Consider the following 24,538-nt stretch of genomic DNA (forward strand, 5'->3'; position numbering starts at 1 on the left):
TATGTCTGATTTGTAAAAATACTTAAACGGTGTTTTCTGTCTGAAAGTGATAATTTTATTACAAGTTAAATTATCTGATTGCGGAAAAATTGGTCATTTTTTTAAAAGTTGCAGAAAGTTTTTTAACTTCCCGCTAAGAAAATTGAAAATTTTCAAAAATCGGGAAGTTATTGGTTTTACACCGGTTTTCGAAAATCGAGTTCTCATCATATCTCGACGTTTTGAGGTCCTAAGAAGCTTCCCCGAATGTTTCCGCGATGATGTCCGTATGTCTGTATGTATGTGCACGCGCGCGCGCGCGCGCGTGTGTGTGTGTGTGTGTGTGTGTGTGTGTGTGTGTGTGACCCTCTTATAACTTTTGAACGGCTTGACCGATTTCTTCGCGGTTGGCGCCATTCGAAAGGGCTTGACCAAACTTAGATTTTGAATATATTTTGGACCGATTCAAACCGGTAAATTTTGAGAAATCTCAAAAAAACTACAAAAAAAATTTTCTTGAAATGTGGTTTTTTTTTCAATAACTTTTAAACGGCTCTACCGATCGATTCCAAAAACTAATCAGCTCTTAACATCAAAAAACCACGTCGATCGCCGTCAGCCCGGTCGAAATCGGTTGATTCGTTCGTGAGTTATCGTTGTCGAAAGAAAACCAAAAAAAGTGTTTTTTCGGAATTAATCCAAAATTCCTAGATTGATCAATTCATATTCAAAGATTCTTCATGAGGCTTCGGAAACTGCGTCGAATGCTGCCAACCGCGTGAAAATCGGTTCATTCATTCAAAAGTTATTGCAGTTTGAAAATTCAAAAAGTTGTGTTTTATTAAGCTGCTATGAGAGTTTTGAGCTCGAAGAGCTCAAAATGACACAAGTATCATATTTTGAGCTTGAAGAGCTCAAAAACGTAATGTGTAATTTTGAGCGCTTAAGTACAAAGTGAGCGGGAAGTTGCAGGGATGGCCTTGAGGGTCAACCGTCGTCCTAATTTTTTCTTTTTAGAAAAATTAAAATTTTGGCGGAAATATCAAAGATACGAAAAATACATTTCAGTATTTTTTTGTAGAGCTTAAATTCTCTATAAAAAAAGTATTGAGATGTTTTATTCGAATTTTTGATTTTTTGGCCACAATATTATTTTAAATTCCTATAATAAATTTTAAACTTTTTTTTGAAAGGCTGTAAGCATTACAAAAATTTGAATTTTGGGTCTAATATCTAAGATACGAAAAAAATATCGCCGTACTTTTTTGTAGGAAATTTTGTGCTCTAAAAAAAAGGTACTGAAATATTTTTTTCATATCCATGATATTTCAACAAGAGTTTTGATTTTATTAATTTAATAACGTTAAAAAAAAAATTTAAGTTTAAAAATGGAAACTTGGAACTAAAATTCTGGCTAAAATATTAAAAATAGAAAAAAAAAACATCTCAGCCCCTTCTTGTAGGGAATTTTGTGCTCTATAAAATTACTGAGATATTTTTTTCGTAGCTATAATATTTCAGCCAAATTTTTTGATTTTCGTAGTCATCACAGATAAATTTCAAAAAAATTGTATAAATGCCTTTTTAGATAACTACAAAAACTTTTATTATGGAACAAAGTAAAATTTTATTTACAAAAAAAGTGAATTCCTAATATTTAACCCTGTAAATAGAGTATAAAATAAAAAAAAAAAAAAAAAAACACTTTTAAAAAAAAGCATTTTAATGTTTTTTTTTTTTTAACGGAAAAAAGAAAAATAGAAAAATTACATTATATAATGTAACGTAGCGCTCCGTAATGAAAACTGGAAAAATTCCAGTTTCAGATTGTAATTATTACGGATTTTATAAGAATTATATTGTAGAATGTAATATTTACATTAAAAGCTCCGAAAATTAACATTCAAAGTTTGAATTTAGAAAAATGTTATTTCGAACTATAATTTTTCTATTTTTGAATACGACGGGACACTTATTACTATTTATAATGTAATTTTTCGAGTTTTCTTTTTCCCATATTGTATCTATAGTATTTCAATTAGAATTCTAAATTTTTTATGTAAAAAATTAGATATATCCTTCTATTGTACTTCAAAAATTAAACTTGATTTTTCGAAAAAATCTAATTAAAAAAAAAATATTATAAAAATTTTTTCTTGCTTTGAAAATATTTTTCTGCTCAATTCAAAACAAAAAAAATCTATTAGAATAATTTTTTTGAATCAAAAAAATTTTTTTTTCAAATAAATTAATTTTTCTATCAGCCTAAAAAAAAACTTCAGTTTTATTTAAAAAAAAAAAAAAAAAATACGTATCCAGCAAAAATACAAGAATAAAAATTCGATATTGAGTAAAACAATCTAATTTTCATTAAAATTTCTCCAGCGAGCCGTAAAATCCCAACAAAGACAATCGCATTGAAACAAAACAACTAATAAATAAAACCCTTTGTTGTAACTCACGTCGTTGCGTTATTGTTAAACTTCCAGCATACTTCCGATTAGAATCTCGGTGATAAAATAAAATAAATATGTAACTATAAATTTTGTGTGCTATAAGAGCTAATTGCGCCTCAAACTTCATACCCGGAAGCGGTAAAACATAAAATAAAAAAAGTTTAATTAATTAGCGAAAATTGCGAAATACATTAAAAATAAATCTCAATTAATTACAATAATAAACAAACCTTGAATTTTACAGAGCGCAGTTGGAATAAAAATTCTCAAAGGAAAAATAAATGTTTTTTTTTTTACCGGAAAAAAAAATAAATTCAAATTTGGCATACATTCTTTTTATTAACTATCAGTGTCTCTGTTCCTCTTTAGGGATTTCCCGCGTATTTTTACGTCAGTCTAATGTCCCCGACAATTACCTATCAACATCAACATCAACAAAGTAAGAATCAAACTGCGGTCAGGGGTTAGTTTGTCACTGATTACTTGAGTTAAGTTTATTATGATAATCAAACGTGAGTTACTTACCGATATTGTTGAAATAATTTATCCCGAAGACACTGTCATTGTTGTTTTTGTTCTATTCCACCGGATTTAAATAATCGAGGGAAAAAAATAAAAACAACTTAACGCAAAACATCGCACGCGACACGGTACACCCGATACACTGCGCACACAGCATCCACATTTTAACATTTTTACTTTCCACCATAGAGAATTTAGCGATACTAGCGACAAAAAGTTCGCGACAGCCAACCACCGAACTATTAAAAGCTCTTGTTTGATTAACGCGGGAATATTTTTTATATATTGTTTTATGATACTGAAGTTAGCCGACAACTGTCAATTTTTTTATGGAAATTAATTTAGCAGACATTTATTAATTTTAAAAATTTTTTAACAAATAAATTATAGCAAAAAAAAATGGACATGTAGAAATTTTGATAAATTCAAAATGCAATTTTTTAAAAATAATTTTTTTGAACAAATTTGTTTGTTAAAAAAAATTTAAAAATTATCAAGTGACTGCTAACTTTAATGCCATAATTTTTTTAAGTCAATTACAATTAAAAAAATCCTTCTAAAAAATTTTACTAATAATTTTATGAAAATTAATTTAGTAGATATTTAATAATCTTAAGAATTTTTCTAATAAATAAATTAGTGCATAAAAAAAATAAGAAAGAAAATTGACATTTAGAAAATTTAATAAATTAAAAATACAATTTTTTAAATAATACTGGTCAGCTATTTGATGATTTTTATGATTTTTTTCGAGAAATCAATTATTATAATAAAAATATTTTAAAAAATTCCACTTGTAAATGTCGAAAAAATTTATTGTTACCTTTTTTTAAATGTTTTTTTTTTTTTTTTTTTTTTTTAGTAGTAATTTATTTGTTGTAAAAATCCAATTGACAATCTTCAGCTAACATCAGCTTCATTTTTTTAAAAATAATTTTTCAGAAAAAATTTTTTGTTAAATAAAATGAAAAAATGGTCAAGTGACAGCTAACTTTAATATCATAATAATTTTTTTTTAGTTTATGACATTAAAGTTAACAGTCACTTGATAATTTTTTAATTTTATTTAATAAATAAATCTTTTCTGAAAAATTATTATTAAAAATTTGTATTTATAATTTTTTTAAATTTCTACGTCTTTTTTTCTCTAATTTATTCTTTAAAAAAAATTCTAAAAATTATTAAATAACTGCTAAATTAATTCTCATTTTTAATTTTCACGTGTGGAATTTTTTTATTAAATTTTTTATAATACTAAAGTTAGCCGACAGTCTTGATTTTTTAATTATTATATTTAAACTAAATAATATTTTTAAAAAATTGCATTTATAGTTTTTCAAGTTTTTTACAAATGAAAATTTTTTTTTATTTTTTTTAATAACTTTTTCAAAATAAAAACTTCTAAAAATTCTTAGATATCAGCTAACTTAATCAGCTATAAAATTAAAAAAAAATTGTGTCTGTCAGCTTCAGTAAAAAAAGTTTTTTTTTGTTCTTATAATAAATTTATTTATTCTTTAAATTTAATATTTTATCATAATAATTTTATGTTTTCAATTTTTATGTCCACAATTTTTCATAAAAATAATTTTTTTAATTTCATTATTAATGAAAATTAATTTAGCAGATACTCAATAATTTTAAGAATTTTTGTAACAATTAACGCAAAAAAAATTAGAAAAAAAAATTGACAAGTAGAAATTTTAAAAATTTAAAAATGCATTTTTAAAAAAATAATTTTTTAGAACAAATTTATTTGTTAAAAAAAATTAAAAAATGGTTAATTAACTTAAGTGACAGCTAACTTTAATTTCACTATTATTATTATTTCACTAAATAAATTTCTTTAAAATTGTCTAATTAATTTAAATATTTATTATTTAAAGTTTAAAAATTAATATAAAATAAATTTATAAATTTTATATAAAAATTACAATAGACAATTAGTAATTTATAAAATTAAATTTAAAAAACTACCCCAAAATTTTAAATCCATAATTATTTTTATTTTAAATCTTTAAAATAAAATTTAAAATTCAAATTTCCCGCGAAAACTAAATTTTTAAAAAAATCAATCAAACTACTTTATTATTCTGATAAAAACTTATAAAATAATAATAAATAGTAATTACAAACATTTACAACAAGTAATTACGCAGTTAAACATAAACGGAAATGATGAAAGTTAATTTATCTCCGAAGCGCCGCCAGTGTATCTCCAGCGTAACTTATTTTTCAAAATGGCGAATGTCAGACAACAACGACGTAAACAAGAGGAAAATTTTAGTACGGATTTATATTCTGGTAAGCTTTTTTAATATTAATTTACACTAATTAACAATTATAATACTTTTAATTAAATAATTGCGCTATTTTTTTGCTATTTTTTCCAACCGTTTTTTGTTTTTAACTGATGCGAATTTTTTTTTTTTTCTTACACATGTACTTTTCAGTACTTTACATATGTATTTATCTCATCAGTTTCGATTTATGAGCAATTTTATAAGAGTATTTATAATCGTGAAAAATAATAACCAACAATTGTATCGCAATGAGTTAAAAATGCCGAGTAATGTCGTGACCGATTTTTATTTTATAAATTATTCATTTTCAGATGTTTTTTTTTTTATTTTCTAGAAAGTTATAATCATAACCAACAGTATCATAATTATTATCATTCTTATTATTTTTATTTTTATTCTTTAAACTATTTTTATTTTTCATAGTTTATTGATAATTATTGATTATTTATGTCAATTAAGTGTGTCAAAAAATAAGTATGGTGATGAGCGAGCGAAGCGCCACGTAAGATTCGAGATGTAATAACAGATTTTGAATAAAAAAACAGTTGAATGAATGTTCATCATCGACTATAATAATAACGATGGTGATAAAATGTTACTTTTATGTTTTCACACAGCTATTCCGTCGAACGGTTAAATTTTGACTAATTAACCCCTTGAATTATTCATGCACGTGAATGGCCAATCAATTGCGAGCCTTTAATTACTGGGACTAAATAAATACAAAGGAATTTTATTGGCAAATATTTTAATTAAAGTTCTTCTTTTTGTTTTTTATTTTTTGCAAGTCTTTAATTGTTTAATTAGAAAATTTCGTTTATTTTTATTTATTTGAAAAATTTTTAATTTAGCTGTTAGATTATTTATTAATTTTTTATAAAAGTTTCCAAACTTTTTAATTTTTTAAAAAAATTTTTTTATTTGTAGCTTAGCAATTATTTATTATTTTATAAAAACAATTTCAGTTTTTTCATTCTTTATTTTTAATTTAAAGCTGTAAAAATTTAATAACAAAAATTTTCTAGTTTTTTAATCAAAAAATTTATTAACTTTCATGATTAAAGTTTTTTTTTTCATTTAAAAATTTATAAAATAATCTATAATTTTATTTTTGTTCAAAATTTTATTAAATTTTGATAAATGAAAATTTTTTTAAATTATTTTTATAAATTTTAAACGAAAAAAAAAAATAATTAAGGTAAAAGATTCAGTTATTGACACTGGCCTAGTTATTGACACTTACAATTTTATTTTAATTAAAAAAAAGAAATCAACTCTAATAAATTAATAAATATAATTTTTGAATTACAAATTTTAAGATAATTAATTTTTTGAGCACATTTTATTTTTTTTTATTGGAATAAAATTGCAAGTGTCAGACAACTAGGTCAGTGTCAATAACTGGGTCTTTTACTTTAAATACAATTTTTAAATCTTTGAGTATAAAATAATTTTTAAGTATTTTTTTAGCTTAACTTACAAAGGAAATTTATTGGCAAATATTTTAATTAAAGTTCTTCTGTTTGTTTTTTTTTTTAAATTTTCAATTGTTTAATTAGAAAATTTTATTTATTTTTATTTACTTTAAAAATTTTTAATTTAGCTATTAGATTATTTATTAATTTTTTTTAAAAGTTTTCAAACTTTTTAGTCTTCTAACAGAAATTTTTTTTATTTTCAGTTTTACAATTATTTATTATTTTATAAAAATAATTTCAATTTTTTGATTTTTATTTTTAATTTAAAGCTATAAAAATTTAATAACAAAAATTTTATAGTTTTTTAATTAAAAAATTTATCAACTTTTGTGATTAAATTTTTTTTTCATTTAAAAATATATAATTTTATTTTTATTTAAAATTTTATTAAATTTTGATAAATTAAAATTTTTTTAATTATTTTTATAAATTTTAAACGAAAAAAAAAAATAATTGAATACAATTTAAAAATCTTTGAGTATAAAATAATTTTTTTTTTAATATTTATAAAAAAGAAAAACAAAAAAATTTTTAATAAGAATAATTTTAATAAAAAGTATGACAATAAAATTAATTAAAAAAAGATTTAACAATAAAATCCACGGAAAAGTAGCTGTTATTTTCCTAGTAATTAAAATACACGTGTACAGTCAGGAATAAATAATGTAATAAAGTTGTAATAATAAGTACAAGCCGTTGAATAATTCCGTAAAACACAAGGTCGATTTGCAAGTATGCCAATTTAGTTTTAGATTAATATAACTGCAGAGTGAACCAGCGTCTGGTATTCGGGATGCTAAAGTTAGTATACCGCGTTAACTTGTCTCTGATCGTCGCTGATTGAGCAACAGTTTATCTTATGGCAATGAAGTAATAATTTAATGACAATTTTATTTTATTAATTAACATTAACAATAATCTTGACAATGAGTGAAAGTGTAAGCAAGCGTAGTATCAGTAGTAATAATAAAAATGCCAGTCGTCCAATTTCACGTCGTAGACTTCCAGATGGTTTTGGAATGGTAGCGCGTGGTAATTTTACAAACAATAAATAACCTTTGTTATTAATTACTGGTATTTATAAATTTTATTTACAGCTACTAAACCCCCGGTGACTTATCGTCTTGACGAAAATGTTAATCGTTTATCCTTATCTTCACACAAGATAAGTGATGGGGGTGTAGGTAAATTCGGTGAGTTTTATATCTCTGCGTTTAGTTTCATTACTTCGTTTTTTTTTTGTTTTCTTAAGTTTTAACTTGCTCAGGTTACTGTGTGTGAATAACTTTTTAGTGTTTTAATTATTTTATTGGGATTAAAGAACAAGTTCTCTAATTTTATGTCAGTAATTTACTTTAATATTGTTTTGTTTTATTTTTATTTTATAAATTGTTGTAAAAAATTGATTCAACTTTGGGATAATTATTAAAATTTTTCAAATTTGAATTTTTATTTTATATTAATCAATTTTAAAAATTTACAAAATTGATAATTGGACTGTTTTTGGTCAAACTAAAGTTAACTGACATTAGAAATTTTTTTATAATAATAAAATTATTATAAAAAAAATTTCACCTGTGAAAATTAAAAAAAAAAAATCATTAGTGGAAATTTTTTAAAGCATTTTTTTATTGTAATTGATTTATTAGAAAAATTAAAAAAAATTGACAGTTGTCAGGAAACTTCAAAATTAGTTAGCTGTCAAACAAATATTGTTTTTGATTTTTATCTTTTAAATTGTTGTAAAAAGTTAATTCAATTTTGAGGTATTTATTTAAAATTTTCAAATTTGAATTATTAATTTTTAACTAACTCAAAAAATTAAAAAATTTAATATTAACTTGTCTTTTTTTGATCAAACTGAAGTTAGCAGACAAAAAAATATTTTGTAAGCTTTTTACTTAATAAATATTTATAAAAAATTATCAAATTTATAATTAACAAAATTTTTTTAAATAATTTAATTAATTTCAGAATATTTTTCAATTTTTTTACTCAAAAATCTTGAAATTAATAACATAAACCTTTTTTTGATAAAAGTAAAAGTATCAGTTGACATTTTTAGGTTATTTTTTTTTTACCCTGAAGTTGACAGACTAAAAATTTTTTTATAATTTTATAGCATTAAAATTATTATGAAAAAAAAATTTAATAAAAAAATTCCACCTGTGAAAATTAAAAAAAAATAACGAGAAAATTTTAGAAAGCATTTTTATTATTAAAATTGATTTATTATAAAATTTAAAATTGACAGTTCTTAGTTAACTTCAGTATTATTATTTTCTCCATAAATGACATTTGAAATTTTCAAAATAATTAAAATCCATGACATTAAAGTTAGCTGTCACTTGAAAATTTTTTAATTTTATTTAACAAAAAGATTTTTTCTAAAAAATTGCATATTTTATTTTTAAAAATTTTAAAATATCAATTTTTTTTTCTAATTATTTTTTACCATAATTTACCTGTTAAAAAATTCTAAAAATTATCAAATTTCCGCTAAATTAACTTTCATTTAAAATCATTAAAAAAAGTGTTTTTAAAAATAAAAAATAGTTATTGTTTACTAAAAAAAAAGTGCGTGATAAAATTTCCAAAACATAAGTTAGCTTGCATGACTTGTGACATATGTAACAATGTTTTTCTCGGACTGTCATGTATGAGTGAATAAATTAAAATTTATGCGGATCATGCCTCAGAAAATCTAATACGTAATCCCGGACGTTGATAATTACAATCCTAGTGCTCGTCACAGTCTAGCCTCTAGTAGTCTATAGAACTAGTTTAAGCAAGATGGAGGTTTTTGCTTAAAAATAAATAATGAGATTACCTTTTTTTTTAGATGACAAAAAAACGGAGAGGATAGAGGAGCTGCCGTCATCCGTGAGATCCAAGCCGATGGATGACGTAAAAAAGAGCGAAGACGGCGGGCGACCTGTCCAAGTTGTGCTGGCGCATCCTGATCACACATTCGAGCTTGACGAAGATGCACTCGCTGAAATTCTTCTCAAGGATGACATCAAAGACCGCAGTGTTGTGGTCGTCTCTGTTGCTGGGGCTTTTCGCAAAGGAAAAAGTTTCCTTCTTGATTTTTTTCTTCGTTACATGAACCATCAAGTAATTTTTTTGGAAATTATTCTATTTTTTTTTTTCTTCAATCTCTGACTTAACTTTGCTAAATTAAAAAAATTTTTTTGCTCGACGGGCAGAAAGCGTCAACTTTCGGCCCGCTGCGCTAAACGAAGTTGCCCCTTTCTGCCTTCGTCGAGCAAAAAAATAGTATACACTCCACAGGAAGTAAATAAGAAAGCCTCAGATCACATGTAATTGTTGGCCGAGGCGAAGCCGAGGTCAATAAACATGTGATCTGAGGCTTTCTTATTTACTTCTCTAGGTATGTAATATACTATTTTATTGAAATTTAATTTATGATAATGAATTTAACAGACATTTAAAAAAATTTTAGATTTTTATAATAATCTAATCATAATAAAAAAAATTCCAAAGTAAAAATTAAAAAAAAATTAAGAATTAAAAATTTAAAAAATCTAAGAATTAAAAATTTTAAAAAAGTGCAAATTTTTTTTAATATTTTTTTTTATGATTATTAGTTTAGAAAAATTTTTAGAAATGCTAAATGTCTCCTAAATTCAGTGTAATTTTAAAATAATTAGTTTAATGATGAAATTTGAAGGACTTTTAATTTATAACTATAAGTTGATAACAATCACTAAAAATTTTGAATATGCAGCGGATAAATTTATTTTAATTTTAGCAAAGTTGAGTTATAAAAGTTCAAGGTTGTTTAATTTACTTGAAATATAGTGTTAATACCTAATAATAGTTTCTAGTTATATTAGAGAAAAAAATAAATTTGAATAATTTATTAACAGTGGCTCTTTATGCCAGGCTGTCAACACTTGATCATTTTTTATTAAAAATTAATTTTAAGTGACTTTAAAAAAGAAAATTTAATTATAATTTTTTCATGATAGAAATTTCAAAATTTTACTGTAAATTTTTATCAATTAGAGTAAAGGCGCTGAATATTGACCAGTTTAGATAAAATGAACATAAATAGATTATTTGGGAATTTATTTAAAAAATTATGGGCTAAAACGAGTGTTATGCTTTTTTTATAGTTTTAACACAAACTATAATACTTTTATCTATAAAATACATAGTAATAAACATTTGATTGTAATAATTAATTTTACAGCTGATTGCTACAAATATTGACCATTACTTACTAAATATTGACCGCCTACGTTTTAAATACTGACCAGTAATATTTTTTATAAAAAATTTAATTGAATTTTTTATTGATATTTAAAAAAAAATATTAGAAATTTTTAATTTATAAAATTAAATATAATTAATAATTATTAATTATTAATCAAATCCAAAGTTTTATAGACAATTTCATTAAAAAATTCAATTTTAATTTAAATTTTAAATAAATTCTTCAAAATTATTTTTCACTCATATTAAAAAAATGTAAATTTTTTTCTAATATTAAAAATTGTAATTAAAATAGGATAAAGGCTCCAAATATTGACCAGTTTAGATAAAATAATCATAAATAGATTATTTGTAAATTTATTGAAAGAATTTATAAGTTAAAACGAGTGTTATGTCTTTTTTATAGTTTTAACTTACTAACTAAAATACTTTGGTTTATAAAATACATAATAGTAAACATTTAATTATAATAATTAACGTTACAGTTGATTGCTCCGAACATTGACCATTACTTACTAAATATTGACCGCATACGTTCCAAATACTGACCAGTAATATTATGCTTACTAAATTTGTAAATAACGTTTATTTTAAATCTATAATAGTTTAGACATTAGGTAATCTATTTATTGACATGTTAATAATTTCAGTATTGTTATCAGTTCTGTATTCTGATACAATATTATCTTCAGTACTCATATTTAAATCAATGGTTGAAACCATACTAATATTGGGTACATTGGATAATTTACAACACCAATTGTTAACTAAAGTATTATTTCAATTAAAATGCTTTTTCTAACATAAATAATTGATAATTAATCTTGGATATTAAATTGTTTTGACAAATACTTATTTATTGATTATGAAGTATTAAATTTTATATAAATTGGTGATAAATGTACTTAGTAAACACGTCAAGGTTAAGTTCTAATGACTAATTTTCACAAATTTTTGACATTTGTTCACAAACTTGTTTTTTTATTATAACAACTACATATATTGATATGGATAAGCAAATTTTTATTTAAAGTATAATTAAAAATTGATAATTACGTAACAAATATAAAATTAAATTGCTAGATTTTTAAAAATCAAGTTTTTATGCTGCCTGGTCAATATTTGGATTTTATATGTTAATTTAAAAATTTTAAATTTTTTACAAAACTTGCATTGACAGTATGAACATGAATAGTTTTTGAATTGACTGTAAGATGGCGTTGCGCAACCGGATATAGTACTACGTGACTCCCGCCAAAATTCAAATTCAAATAATTTTTAATTTCAAAATTAACATAAATAAATTATTAAAACATTATTTCTTCATTTCGTCTTAATAACTTTGATTAAAATAAAAATTAGTAAAGTTATAAAAAATAAAACATTTTTAATTATATTTGTTTTAGGCTGTGTACAAAGTAATGAGTGAAACAGCATCTTTATTCAGTGATAATATAGATAGAAATAATATATATAAATTATTAACAACCGAAGAATACTTACGGGTTAAGAATAAGCTCAATGATATAATATCAACAATATTACATACTGAATATAAAATTAAATTCTTAGATTTTTAAAAATCAAATTGTTATGCTGCCCGGTCAATATTTAGTTCCTTTACCCTATCTCAAAAATTTTTTTTCTTCTATATACATTAGCGTGTGCCAAAATTCAACTTCCGTGATGGACCTCTTAAAATTGGAATTTTAAGTTCCGTTTTTAACAAGAGTTGTGTCTGGGAATTTCCTGACATATTTTGAGCGTAAGGGATTTATTTAATTTTTTTATAATTTTTTAACAGGAGTTTTGTTTGGCCAAATTTTGAAATTTTGAAATTTCAGCAAAAATGCCTAAACAAAATTCCTATTAAGGTAGTTCCAGCGTGGTATCGTATAGTCAGTGCATTTACTGTGGACAAAAATCTGGAAGCCTCGGCACACAGACGTTCGCACATACAATTACATATTGTTAGTTCCAGTGATCTGACAACGTTGCTCTTGAAAACCGTGAAAGATTTGAATTTCCCGCTTTTTATTCTACATTATTTCAGGGAGCGTTGCGCACGGCGTTGCCAAATTACTATAAATAGTTAAATGAGCAGTTTAGAAATGGATCGAAAATTATTTTTTTAAATTATAATTAGGAATGTAAATTGCGCACTTCGCGCGCCTTAATTTTTCAACCAATAAGGAATCGGGGACCATATTTTTGCAATAATTTGATACTAAGTTAACTTCACACTTATTTTTATTTCATCTATTTTAATTTAGAGGATATCTCGATAAGAAAACGGTGAGGTGCTACTTTTATTTTTTTAACTTATTCCAAAAATATTTTTCAACACTCTCCTACTTTTTTTTCCAATTCTGTCGAGAGAATTTTTTAATATAATAAAAAAATAGTTGGAGAGACCGGACATTTTACATACTTTAAATGGGACATGACCGTCAAAAGGAAGCTATTCTGAACCCATGAAAGAAATTTCAACCGATCCGGTCGAAAAGTGGTTTCACGCTGGAACTACCTTAAAAAATTCGATGATAATCAAATAAATCCCTTACGCTCAAAATTTGTCAGTAAATGCCCAAACACAACTCTTTTTAAAAGCGGAACTCAAATTTTCAATTTTAAGAGGTCCATCACGAAAGTTGAATTTTGGCACACCCTAAAATGTACATAATAATTAATAACCAAATATAATTCCAGTATGGTGACAATAAATCTCCAAGTTCGTGGATTGGCGATGACAATGAGCCTCTCAGTGGATTTTCCTGGCGCGGAGGTTCTGAGCGAGACACAACCGGAATTTTAATGTGGTCAAAAGTGTTCCCAGGAACAATGCCAAACGGTGAGAAAGTCGCGATCATCCTGATGGACACCCAGGGGGCGTTCGACAGCCAATCGACAGTACGAGACTGCGCGACAGTATTTGCCCTGAGCACGATGCTGTCCTCAGTCCAGATCTTCAACCTGTCGCAGAACATCCAGGAAGACGACCTCCAGCATCTCCAACTGTTCACCGAGTACGGACGACTAGCCCTGGAGAAATCAGGGAATACTCCGTTCCAGAAGCTCGAGTTCCTAGTCCGGGACTGGAGCTACCCCTACGAGGCCGATTACGGATCCGAGGGTGGCCAGAAAATCCTCCAGAGACGACTGGAAATCTCCGACCGCCAACACCCGGAGCTCCAGAGTCTGAGAAAGCACATAAAGTCCTGCTTCTCGGACATCTCCTGCTTTCTGATGCCCCACCCAGGTCTGAAAATTGCTACCAACCCCAAGTTCGACGGCAGACTGGTGGAGATTGAGTCCGACTTCAAGCACCAGCTCAAGGAACTTATTCCCTCGCTGCTTGCGCCGGAGAATTTGGTCACCAAGAAAATAAACGGACAGACTGTTCGGGCCAGGGATTTGCTCGAGTACTTTAAGAGTTATATAAGAATCTACAAGGGCGATGAACTTCCGGAACCGAAAAGCATGCTGGTAGCGACTGCCGAGGCTAATAATCTCTCTGCTGTAGCAGATGCCAAGGACCTCTATCTTCAGATGATGGAATGTGTATGCGGTGGCACTAAACCGTTCTTGGCTACTGCGCATCTCGAGTCTGAGCACCAGAGGTGCGTTGACAAGGCGCTACATTTGTTTTCTAATAAACGGAAGATGGGGGGAGATGAGTTCAGTCAAACTTACATGGAGAAACTTGTTAAGGTAATTATTTATTTTTTATGATACTGAAATAAGCCTCTAGGATTTTTTTAAAGAAATAAATTAATATAAAAAATTAAACTTTTATATTTCGACGTTCTAATAAGCAAATTGTCTAATTCCATTTTAGAGAATCTTCTATTTGTACGAAAAAAACAATTAGTTAAAAATTTATTATCACTTTAAAAAACCATTTAATATCATTATTATCTAATAGAAATATAATATTTAGGTTTGAATCATTCAAATAATTTATAATTTGATTATGGCTACATCAAAATGTTAAAAAATCACCCTCTAAAAAATAAGGAGTTGGACAAATTGCTAATTAGACCATCGATTTGTCAAAAAGTTATTTTTGTAATTTTTTTTTTTTTAATTTTTTCTTAATAGAAATTTACTTGCAAAAAATTTTAGTTTTATTGTTTTTGGAGGTTTATTTATAATACTGAAATTAACATCTAAAAATTTTTTTTTTTTGATAAATAATTTAATTATTGTGAAAAAAATTTCACTTGGAAAAATTAAAAAAAAATTTTTAGGATCATGACTTGCAACTTTTAAAATTGCTACATCTGAGAAATGGTAATTCTTAGGAAAAGAAGTATAAGCACAATTTTGATAGATAATTGAATGATTTACAATTTTTATCATAAAACTGACTGCTTAGCTAAAAAAATGTAAAAAACACATATTTGCAAAATTCACCTTGAATTAAATTTTTTTTTTCTACAATTTTATTAGCTTTAAGTTTTTATTTTGACTGAAATATTAACAAAAAATTAATCTTCATTTTTAAATTACTCCAATTAATTAGAGAAAAAAAAACTATTAATTGCATTGACTTTTTTCAGTTAAATTTTTTTTTTAATTCTGCCATATTTTTTAAGTAGGTATGAAAAATTTAAGGTAAATATTTACAAGTTGAGTCAACCATTTCAATTTTCATTTTTTCGAACAAAATTTCTATTTGATTTTATTGATATTTAATTTTTTGAAAAACACATAAACAAATGAACAATTGAATAGAAAAAAAGAAAAGTTGATTATCACAATTTTAACAAATTTTCAAAAAAATTTATAAATTTTTTAGAAAATTATGATATTCAACTTTTTCTTTTAATTGTTCGTTTTTTTATGTACTTTAAAAAATATATATATCAAAAACATCAAAAAAAGATAAAATAGAAATTTTATCCAAACACATGAGAGCCAAAATTTTTTCCAACTTTTGAAGGCAAAAAAGCTATCGAAATCTTTATTTTTTTCTTCCACGATATTTTTTATCATAAATGCGCCGTAAAAACAAGCAGAGTAAAAATAAATTAAAAAATATTAATTTTTCACCTAGATATGGCCAAAAATAGGATGGACCCCACTTGTAAATAATTACTAAAATTTCACTTGAAAAAATAAAAAAAAAATGTTTATGATCATAACTTTTGCAAATTTTAAAATTGCTATAACTAAAAAATGGTAATTCTTAGGAGAAAAATTATGAGTACGATTTTGATAGATATTTAAATGATCTACAATTTTTCTGAGCTATTTTTATCATAAAACTGACTGTTTAGCTAAAGACTGTAAAAAAACACATATTTGCAAAATTCACCTTGAATAAAATCTTTTTTCAAATTTTTTTAACTTGGAATTTTTATTGTGACTGAAATATTAAAACAAAATTAATTTTATTTTTTAAATTACTTACTCCAATTAATTAAAAAAAAAAAATTTAATTAATTTTAACCCCCAGGTTTTTTAAAGCATCTTAAAAACTATTAATTGCATTGACTTTTTCCATTTCAATTTTTCTTTTTAATACTGACATATTTTTTGAGCAAAAATTAAAAATTTGAAGTAAAAACCTTTTTAATAATTTCTAATAATATTTCCTTAAATTTACTTTATCAATTAACAATATATTTTTTATTTAAAAAAATTCTAAACTTCTCTACAATTTACGAATTGATTTTTTTTTCAGGATATGGACGACGCTTTCCTTCAATTTAAAGCCCACAATGAAAGTAAAAATATTTTCAAAGCAGCCCGTACGCCAGCCGTATTTTTTGCCATTGCCGTAACGATGTACATTTGCTCCGGAGTATTTGGACTCGTTGGACTTTATACGCTTGCTAATATTTGTAATCTCATTATGGGAATTGGGTTGTTAACTCTCGTATTATGGGCGTATATCAGGTAATTACAAAATTATTTATAAATTCCTTGTCCTGGATGCTTTTTAAAAAATTAGTGCCTTTAATTTTCTCGTTCACAAAAAAAGTTTTAATATAAAACATAACTTTTTAATTAAATTAATTTAAAAAATAAATTTTATAATTAATTCTTCGAAAGTTGACCGCGATAGTCAGCTAATAAAAAAAAATTACATTAATAATTAACAATAATTACAGATATAGCGGCGAGCTTCGTGAAATAGGAACGCAAATCGACGAATTAGCGAGCGGAATCTGGGAAAACGTAAGCATTCAAAATAAAATTATATTCTGCATGATTCCGATAATTAAATCTCTAATTATAGACTGTAATAATTAATACTCGATACTAATCACTAAATAATACCTGATTAATTATTTATTTCCAACAGGCCTGGCTATGCGCTCATCTAATCCACCAATTACGTTATTTAGTCCTCTCATTTTTTTTAACACTCGCAGCCGTTCCAACTTACACGATCGTTTATACTCACTTTCATAAACACGGTTATATCTGATCTCACGCAATCCTTTAGACCCTATTTTTAATTACCGTCATCATTATTTTATCATTAATACAGTTACAATTACATTAATCTTTTTTTTTTTTTTTATTATACCTTTACTTTATTTGATTACCCACGAGTGCTTTGGATCTCAAGGTAATTTAGGTTGCTTGTATAGTAGTCTTAGACTATTTAACAATATTAATATTTCATGTGACAAATGCCAAAAAGGCGTGAAAAAATTTTTATAGGCCCTTTTAGCATTTTTCACCTATTTATTTTATCTTTTAAGGTCTGATGTCAAAAAAACTCAAAATTTTCACTTAATTTCAAGATAGTTATTCGAATTGATTGATTTTCCCAGTTTGGGACTAAAGAAACAACAAAATGGCGTCTGTGATAAAGAAAATGGCCTCCTGCGCGCGCATGTCTAATTATGAGGTTAATTTGATATAAATTTATAAATAAATTACTTTACTAGTCAAAAGTTAACTTTTTAATCTATCTAATTAAGAGAATAAAGAAAATTTTGTCTTCGGGGTATTTAAAATGATAAAATTAGTTTTTATTTAATTAAATGGAAAGATGGAGACCTGAATTTGGGCTTTTCCAATTTTTTATATACTATTCTAAAATAGGTCATTTATCATAAATTTTTTAAGTAGTTATTAAGAAATTCGACCTAGCAACCTTGCAGTCACTATGTGACTGCCGTGACTTGTGATCTATAAATAAATAAAATTTTGCTTTATTAAATAATGACTTTTGTTGAATTGCACCGTACTTTCTTAACTATTGACGTTTTTAAAGATATAAGCTCATCCTGATGTTACACTCATCAAGAGCTTTCATTTGAGTACCCACATGCATTTTGATATATTTTTCATATATACATATATATAATATATATAAATATATGAAAAATTGATGTGGGTACTCAAATGAAAGGTCTTGATGAGTGTAACATCAGGATGAGCTTATATCTTTAAAAATGTCAATAATTCATAAGATATAAGGCCAATTCTTAATTATGTATCTAGAGATAGAGCATTATACTTTCTTAAATAATGAGGTTTTTAAATATATAAGCTCATCCCGATGTTACACTCATTAAAAGCTTTTATTTGAGTACCCACATGCATTTTCATATATTTTTCATATATACATATATATATAATATATGTAAATATATGAAAAATTGATGTGGGTATTCAAATGAAAGGTTTCGATTAATGTAATTTCGGGGTGAGCTTATATCTTTAAAAATTTCATTAGTTGACTAGATACAATGTCATTCCTTAATTATTGACATTTTTCAAGATGTAAGCTCATCCCAATGTTACACTCATAAAGAGCTTTCATTCGAGTATCCACATACATTTCTTTATATATTTTTCATATATACATATATATATAATTATAAATATATGAAAAATTGATGTGGGTACTCAAATGAAAGATCTCGATGAGTGTAACATCAGGATGAGCTTATATCTTTAAAAATGTCAATAATTCACCAGATACAAGGTCATTTCTTAATTATGTATCTAGAGATAGAGCATTTTCAAATACAGCCTAAATACTTATCATCATCAATTGATTATTGGTAAAAATGATATAAAACCTTGAAAAGGCACAAATCCAAGTCAAGATCTTTACAATGTGTTTAAATTTCATTTAAAAAACCAACTTTATCACATGACTATCCTGGAGACAAAATTTTTCTTATTCTCTTAATAATATAGATTAATTAAATTTGATTTAAAAAGAAAATTTTGAATTTTTTTTAATCAGACCTTTTAAATAAATTAATCATTTAAAATAATTGTAATTAATAATTTATTTGTAGATAATGAAACCAGTTTATCAACAATTTGTCGAGAAATCTGTGCATGTTGCGGTTCAACACGCAGCTAACTCAGCAAACTCAACACTTGCCAACGCAGCAATTAACGGAAAATATAAAGTACCGTAATTAATAAAAAGAAAATTAAAAAAAAAAAATAATAAAAAACATTTTATATTATTAAATTATCGGTTTTAAGGTAACCTAAAATCGTGCTTGAAGGTTAACAATAAATTCAAGCGAGATTATGGGTAGAATTGTTGTTAATCTGATGCTAGACAATTCTAATACATTCTAATATAATCTATTATTTAAAAAATTATGTTGAGTGAATGTATGTACAGTATTTACAGATTATAACAGTGTTGTATGTTGAAGGATCAACAATAAACAAGTAAAAATTTTATTGTTGACAGTAGGGTCTTTAATGCACGATTAAATGTTTTTATACATAATCAGAGAGTTTAACTAAATAATATCTATTGTAATGTCGATGTTTTAAAGTTAATGTAGATATATATATTTATGATATGATTATTGATAATATAAGCTGTCATTATTGTTTCAAGTTTATTGTATATAATTAACTTAAATACGTAGACATGTCAAGCACTTTTGTTTTTAATCTGCCATACTAGCGTAATTATAAATTAATAATTGGCTGAATTGATAACATTTTTAACGATAATCATAATATTAATTAATAAAACAATGTTTGTTTATTTATTTTTTAAATAAATTAATAATTAAGCTCTCTGCGATTATTTTTATTCAAAGGTAATGCGCGTGTAATTATGGGTAGAATAAATGCGCATATTTTTGTATATTATCTGTGTTTCATTAAAATTTATTAACCTAATTGTTTATGTTTTAATGGTTACTTAGTATCTATTATTAGTTTTTTTTTAATCCGCTAGTAAATTTAACATTTTTTTATTTAAAAATTAATTCATTAAAAGAAAATCATTTTTATTTTATTTTTTGTAAATTAAAATTACATTTTTAAATTTACCGCCAAACTGAACTGCCTTCAACACTGTTCAAGATGGCCGCCAGTAATTACTGTCGTATTTAGACTTATTTTGGCGATTGTAATAAAACTATCAACAGTATAAACGTAATTTTTTTTATAAATCTGTATTTTAGGCCCAAAAATCGATTAGAAAAAAAATTACATTGATAAATTTTATTATAAAGAAGATATAGTAGTTATTAGTGAATCATAGAGGTTGACAATTGGTTCATTAAAATTTATTAACCTAATTTTTTTTATGTTTTCATGGTTACTTAGTATCTATTAGTATTTTTTTTATTTAATCCGCCAGTAAATTTTACATTTTTTTTTTAATTAATTAATTTAAAGAAAATCATTTTTATTTTATTTTTTATAAAATTTAAATTACATTTTTAAATTTGCCGCCAAACTGTCTTCAACACTGTTGAAGATGCTGCCAGTTATTGCTGCCGTATTTAGACTTATTTTGGCAATTATAATAAAACTATATGTAGTATAAACGTAATTTTTCTCTATAAACCTGTATTTTAGGCCCAAAAATCGATTAGAAAAAGAATTACATTGATAAATTTTGTTTTAAAGAAGATATAATTGTTACTAGTGAATCATAGAGTGAATTATAGGTTAACAGTTTGTTCTAACAGAATCCCTTGAATTTCTTCGTTGAAAAAAAAAACAAAATTAAATAAAAAAAAAATTACAAAAAATGAAATCTAATTCAACAACCAAAATTTTCAAATTTTAAACATTTTCTTCAACAAATTATCACTTTTTTTGGTAGCTTCCTCCCAAAGTTTGCTATAAGTCACCATTTTCTTCCAAACTAACCCATTGCTAGGCTCAATATGTGCTGCCCTCTGAAAGTCAAACAACGCACTTTCAATATTTTTAACCCCCGCAAAAGCACATCCTCGTCGATACATCGCCCTGACGTTGTTCTTATCTCTTGCCAGAACTTTAGAACAAAGTGAAATAGCATGTTCAAAGTTCTCATGCTTCAACTGACACATCGCCATGTTGTTGTACAAACTGGTCCTCAGTCTATCAATTTTCCGTTCCAACTCCAGGGGGAGCTGTAGGTCCGAAATCGGTTCCAAGGTGATGATCAAGCTGACGGCTTTACTGAAGCAAACAAACGCGTCCTTAACTCTATTTTCCTGCATCAGCTTCAAGCCGCGTTCCTTATACTGCGCTGCGACGATAAACTTTTCTTCCGGCGTCCAGTCCCAGATCGGCTTGAATTTCTCATGGTTGACTAAAGTAATTTTCAGTTCCACTGCTAGGGGGCAGGGTAGGTTTATTCTTACCAGAGAGGTTTCGCCTTCGCCCATCCATCTTACGGCGCGTTCTATTTGCCGATCAACCTCGGAATCTGCTTTACCAATCACCAGAATTTTTTCTCCAGGTTCTAGGAGGCTAGAGTTCAGTTCCACATTTAAGTGTTCTGGGATTTTTATATCTGAGATTTTTAAATGGCAAATTGATTTTTCTTCGGGTTTATTTGTTATGCTTCCGTGGGTCAGTACTTCTTTCTCAACTATTTTGTCTGATGAAATGTAATTGGTCTTCATTTTTAACCTAAAAAAAAAATTAATTAATTTTTAAAAAATTCTAGAATTTGATTTGTGCGCGCTTAGATATGGGTGATTTTCTCTGTAAGGACGTCTTAAATCTGTACAAAATTGTCCGACCAAATTATTTTTGATTTTATTCGAAAAAAAATTAGGAAGGGCTACAAAACTATCAGCTTAATCATAATAAATAAACAGTTGATTGAATTTTTGCTTTTTCGATATTTGTGTATTATCTTTTGCCATATAACATGACAGGGGACTGTTTTTTTTTTTATCAAATTGAGAAAAATCAAGCAAACTATTTCAATGCATTCAACTTTTCAAGTTCTCAATTAATGTTTACATAAATTAGAATAATATTAAGACTTATGGATCCAATTTTATAAATAAATTATAAATAAAAATAGTTGGCAGGGGACTGAATTTTGAAGTGGCCCAGACACATATTTCCAGCACAAACGGTGCTTTGACACTAAATAAAATGGCGATAAAGCACTAACAGCCCTATGATTATTAACTCAAGGCTAGATAGGTCCTTATAAACCTTACAAAAGCTAAAATAACACGCTGGATTTTTTTTTTACACGCTTTATATTAGCTTCACTTGTATGTCAGTTTGTCAGTATGTCAGTAACTCTCCGTGGGTAATCTGCGCGCCTGCGGCCTTCCTTGGTTCTGGTAGCCGTTTCTCAGGCTCGCTCTCCGAAATCGAACTCTGATTCCCCGTATTTATAATATTTATAAATAATTATTTTTTTTATTAGCTTCACTTGTATGTCAGTATGTCAGTATGTCAGTATGTAACTCTCCGTGGGTAATTTGCGCGCCTGAATATTTTTGATAGTCAACAAATAATAGTTTAAAAAAACTAAAAAATCACGCTTTTATAAATAAACCAAACTAAAAAGTAAAAAATAAATAATAGTTTAAAACTAAAACACGCTTTTTATAGAAAACCAAACTAAAAATAGAAAATAAATTTAAATTAAGAATAGTGTTAAAAATTTCAATAAACATAAATTAATAATAGTGTAAATAAAAAAAATGTATTTTATTTTAATAAAAGTGTGGAGTGATTTTTAAGATATAATTAAAATGATAATCACTTTACTCATATCTGTCAATAAAATATTTATAACTATTGACACCATGCACCTCACGCTTCTTTTAAAATAAAATACATTTTTTTTATTTACACTATTATTAATTTATATTTATTGAAATTTTTAACACTATTCTTAATTTAAATTTATTTTCTATTTTTTAGTTTGGTTTTCTATAAAAAGCGTGTTTTTAGTTTTTTTAAACTATTATTTATTGGCTTTGAACTTCTGGCAGGGGACTGTTCTTAAAATGCCTGGGACAAACTTTGGTTTAATGAATTTAATGAAACAAATTAATTTTCGGTACTTTTTATTGAAGAAGATTGTTAGTTAACTAATTAAGTTTATAAACATTACGGACCAAATTATATATTATGGACGAATAACTCAAAATTTAATCTTAAAGTTTCAATTTTGGAAATGGGACCGCCCAGAGGACTGTTATTTCGGTGGTTTACGAATTTATAGCAAAAAAAACAAAATTTATTTGATTTTAGTTTTCAATGCTTCAAATAGAAATGTTTTTTTACTTTCGTAATAAATTTTTTTTAGTAACAAAATAACAATTTTTCTAATAAAAAAATGCCTGGGACAGCAAAAAACATCCTTACAGAGAATCACCTATATAGAGCTTGCATATATTTTCATCTTTATGATATATTTGACCAATTATGTTATGAATAGTTTGCAACACATATTTTTCATCTTAATTTTATTATAGGAAGATATAGGAAAAAAAAATTTTTGCTTTTTTTTTAGATTAGACAAATCAATATTTTTTTCTCCAATAATAAAAATTAATAACATAAAAAAGAGTCGTTTTAGTCAATAAAATAATTACATGTATTTTTTAAAGTATAAAACACTTGTTATAAATTTATAAAAATTAATTTAACAGATATTTGATAATTTTAAGAATTTTTTTAACAAATAAATTATGGCAATAATAATTAGAAAAAAAATTGACATCTAGAAATTTTAATAAATGATAAATGCAATTTTTTAAGAGTAATTTTTTGGGACAAATTTTTTTGTTAAAAAAAAATTAAAAAATCATGAAGTGACAGCTAAATTTAATGAAAAAAACAAAACGTCTGTCAAACGTTTGTTTATTTTTAATTATAATTATTTTTTAAAATAAATTGTACAAAATAAAATTTTTTAAAAAATTAATTTAACTCTAATAATATAAATGTAAATATCAAAAGTTGACAATAATTAAAAAAAATTAACTACACTAAAAAATCACAAATAACATATAACCTAAAAATTTCTTACCACTGTCAAAAAACTAAACCAACTATAAGTAACTTTTTTTAATTTTGTATGTAAAAAAAAATCAATTTAAATTTTAACAAACACTTGATTTAATATTTATAATTTATATCAATTTTTAAATTGTTGTTTTACTTTCAGCAAGTGCAAGATCACCAATCGTTGCTCGTTCATTTTCATGAGTGTAAATATACTTACACATAGAAAGTAGAGAACACAAACATATATAAATATGTTTTTATACATACATAATTTTACTGTCGTGTATTTTAAGGATGGGGGTGTAAAGTAAACTATTAACTGAAAAGAATTGATATT

The 24,538-nt window shown here is 25.4% G+C and overlaps 3 protein-coding genes across 10 annotated transcripts in view; 1 reads left to right on the top strand and 2 right to left on the bottom strand.

The window, feature by feature from the left end:
- LOC123267636 overlaps positions 1-3,226 on the bottom strand; it is a 302,887-nt gene extending 299,661 nt beyond the window's left edge. For 2 of the 3 annotated variants that reach the window (XM_044732362.1, XM_044732365.1), the window contains exon 1: positions 2,961-3,226. The gene's annotated coding sequence lies outside the window, so the exon portion shown is untranslated. The remainder of the gene's footprint in view (positions 1-2,960) is intronic. The other variant, XM_044732361.1, reaches the window with a different exon arrangement.
- Positions 3,227-5,144: 1,918 nt separating this feature from the next.
- LOC123267644 (atlastin) lies at positions 5,145-20,077 on the top strand. 5 transcript variants are annotated; one of them, XR_006510090.1, is made up of 8 exons: positions 7,548-7,770; positions 7,836-7,931; positions 9,581-9,855; positions 13,690-14,691; positions 16,670-16,884; positions 17,100-17,166; positions 17,294-17,563; positions 19,257-19,464. XR_006510090.1 is itself a non-coding variant. In XM_044732379.1 (7 exons), the coding sequence occupies exons 1-7, from the start codon at positions 5,198-5,200 to the stop codon at positions 19,380-19,382; spliced, it is 1,845 nt and encodes a 614-aa protein (XP_044588314.1). In that variant the 5' UTR covers positions 5,165-5,197; the 3' UTR covers positions 19,383-20,077. The 5 variants fall into 5 exon arrangements, 4 of the variants coding, with proteins under 4 accessions (XP_044588316.1, XP_044588314.1, XP_044588313.1 ...); XM_044732379.1 differs by lacking the exons at positions 7,548-7,770; positions 17,294-17,563 and adding an exon at positions 5,165-5,261 and having other exon boundaries at positions 19,257-20,077; XM_044732378.1 differs by lacking the exon at positions 17,294-17,563 and having other exon boundaries at positions 19,257-20,077.
- Positions 20,078-20,195: 118 nt separating this feature from the next.
- On the bottom strand, positions 20,196-24,412 carry LOC123267662 (peptidyl-prolyl cis-trans isomerase FKBP4-like). 2 transcript variants are annotated; one of them, XM_044732411.1, is made up of 2 exons: positions 24,224-24,412; positions 20,196-21,846 (listed from the first exon to the last, which is right to left on the bottom strand). In XM_044732411.1, the coding sequence occupies exon 2, from the start codon at positions 21,837-21,839 to the stop codon at positions 21,003-21,005; it is 837 nt and encodes a 278-aa protein (XP_044588346.1). In that variant the 5' UTR covers positions 21,840-21,846; positions 24,224-24,412; the 3' UTR covers positions 20,196-21,002. The 2 variants fall into 2 exon arrangements, with proteins under 2 accessions (XP_044588346.1, XP_044588347.1); XM_044732412.1 differs by having other exon boundaries at positions 24,356-24,397.
- Between the last annotated feature and the right edge of the window lie 126 nt (positions 24,413-24,538).

This window comes from Cotesia glomerata, linkage group LG6, assembly GCF_020080835.1.
Source record: "Cotesia glomerata isolate CgM1 linkage group LG6, MPM_Cglom_v2.3, whole genome shotgun sequence".
Lineage (NCBI taxonomy): Eukaryota > Metazoa > Arthropoda > Insecta > Hymenoptera > Braconidae > Cotesia > Cotesia glomerata.

Coding starts and splice junctions, on each gene's coding strand:
- LOC123267644 (XM_044732378.1), top strand. CDS start 7,665: ATGAGTGAAAGTGTAAGCAAGCGTAGTATCAGTAGTAATAATAAAAAT. Junction 9,856..13,689: donor TTCGTTACATGAACCATCAA/GTAATTTTTTTG, acceptor ATATAATTCCAG/TATGGTGACAATAAATCTCC. Junction 16,885..17,099: donor GTATTATGGGCGTATATCAG/GTAATTACAAAA, acceptor CAATAATTACAG/ATATAGCGGCGAGCTTCGTG.
- LOC123267662 (XM_044732411.1), bottom strand. CDS start 21,839: ATGAAGACCAATTACATTTCATCAGACAAAATAGTTGAGAAAGAAGTA.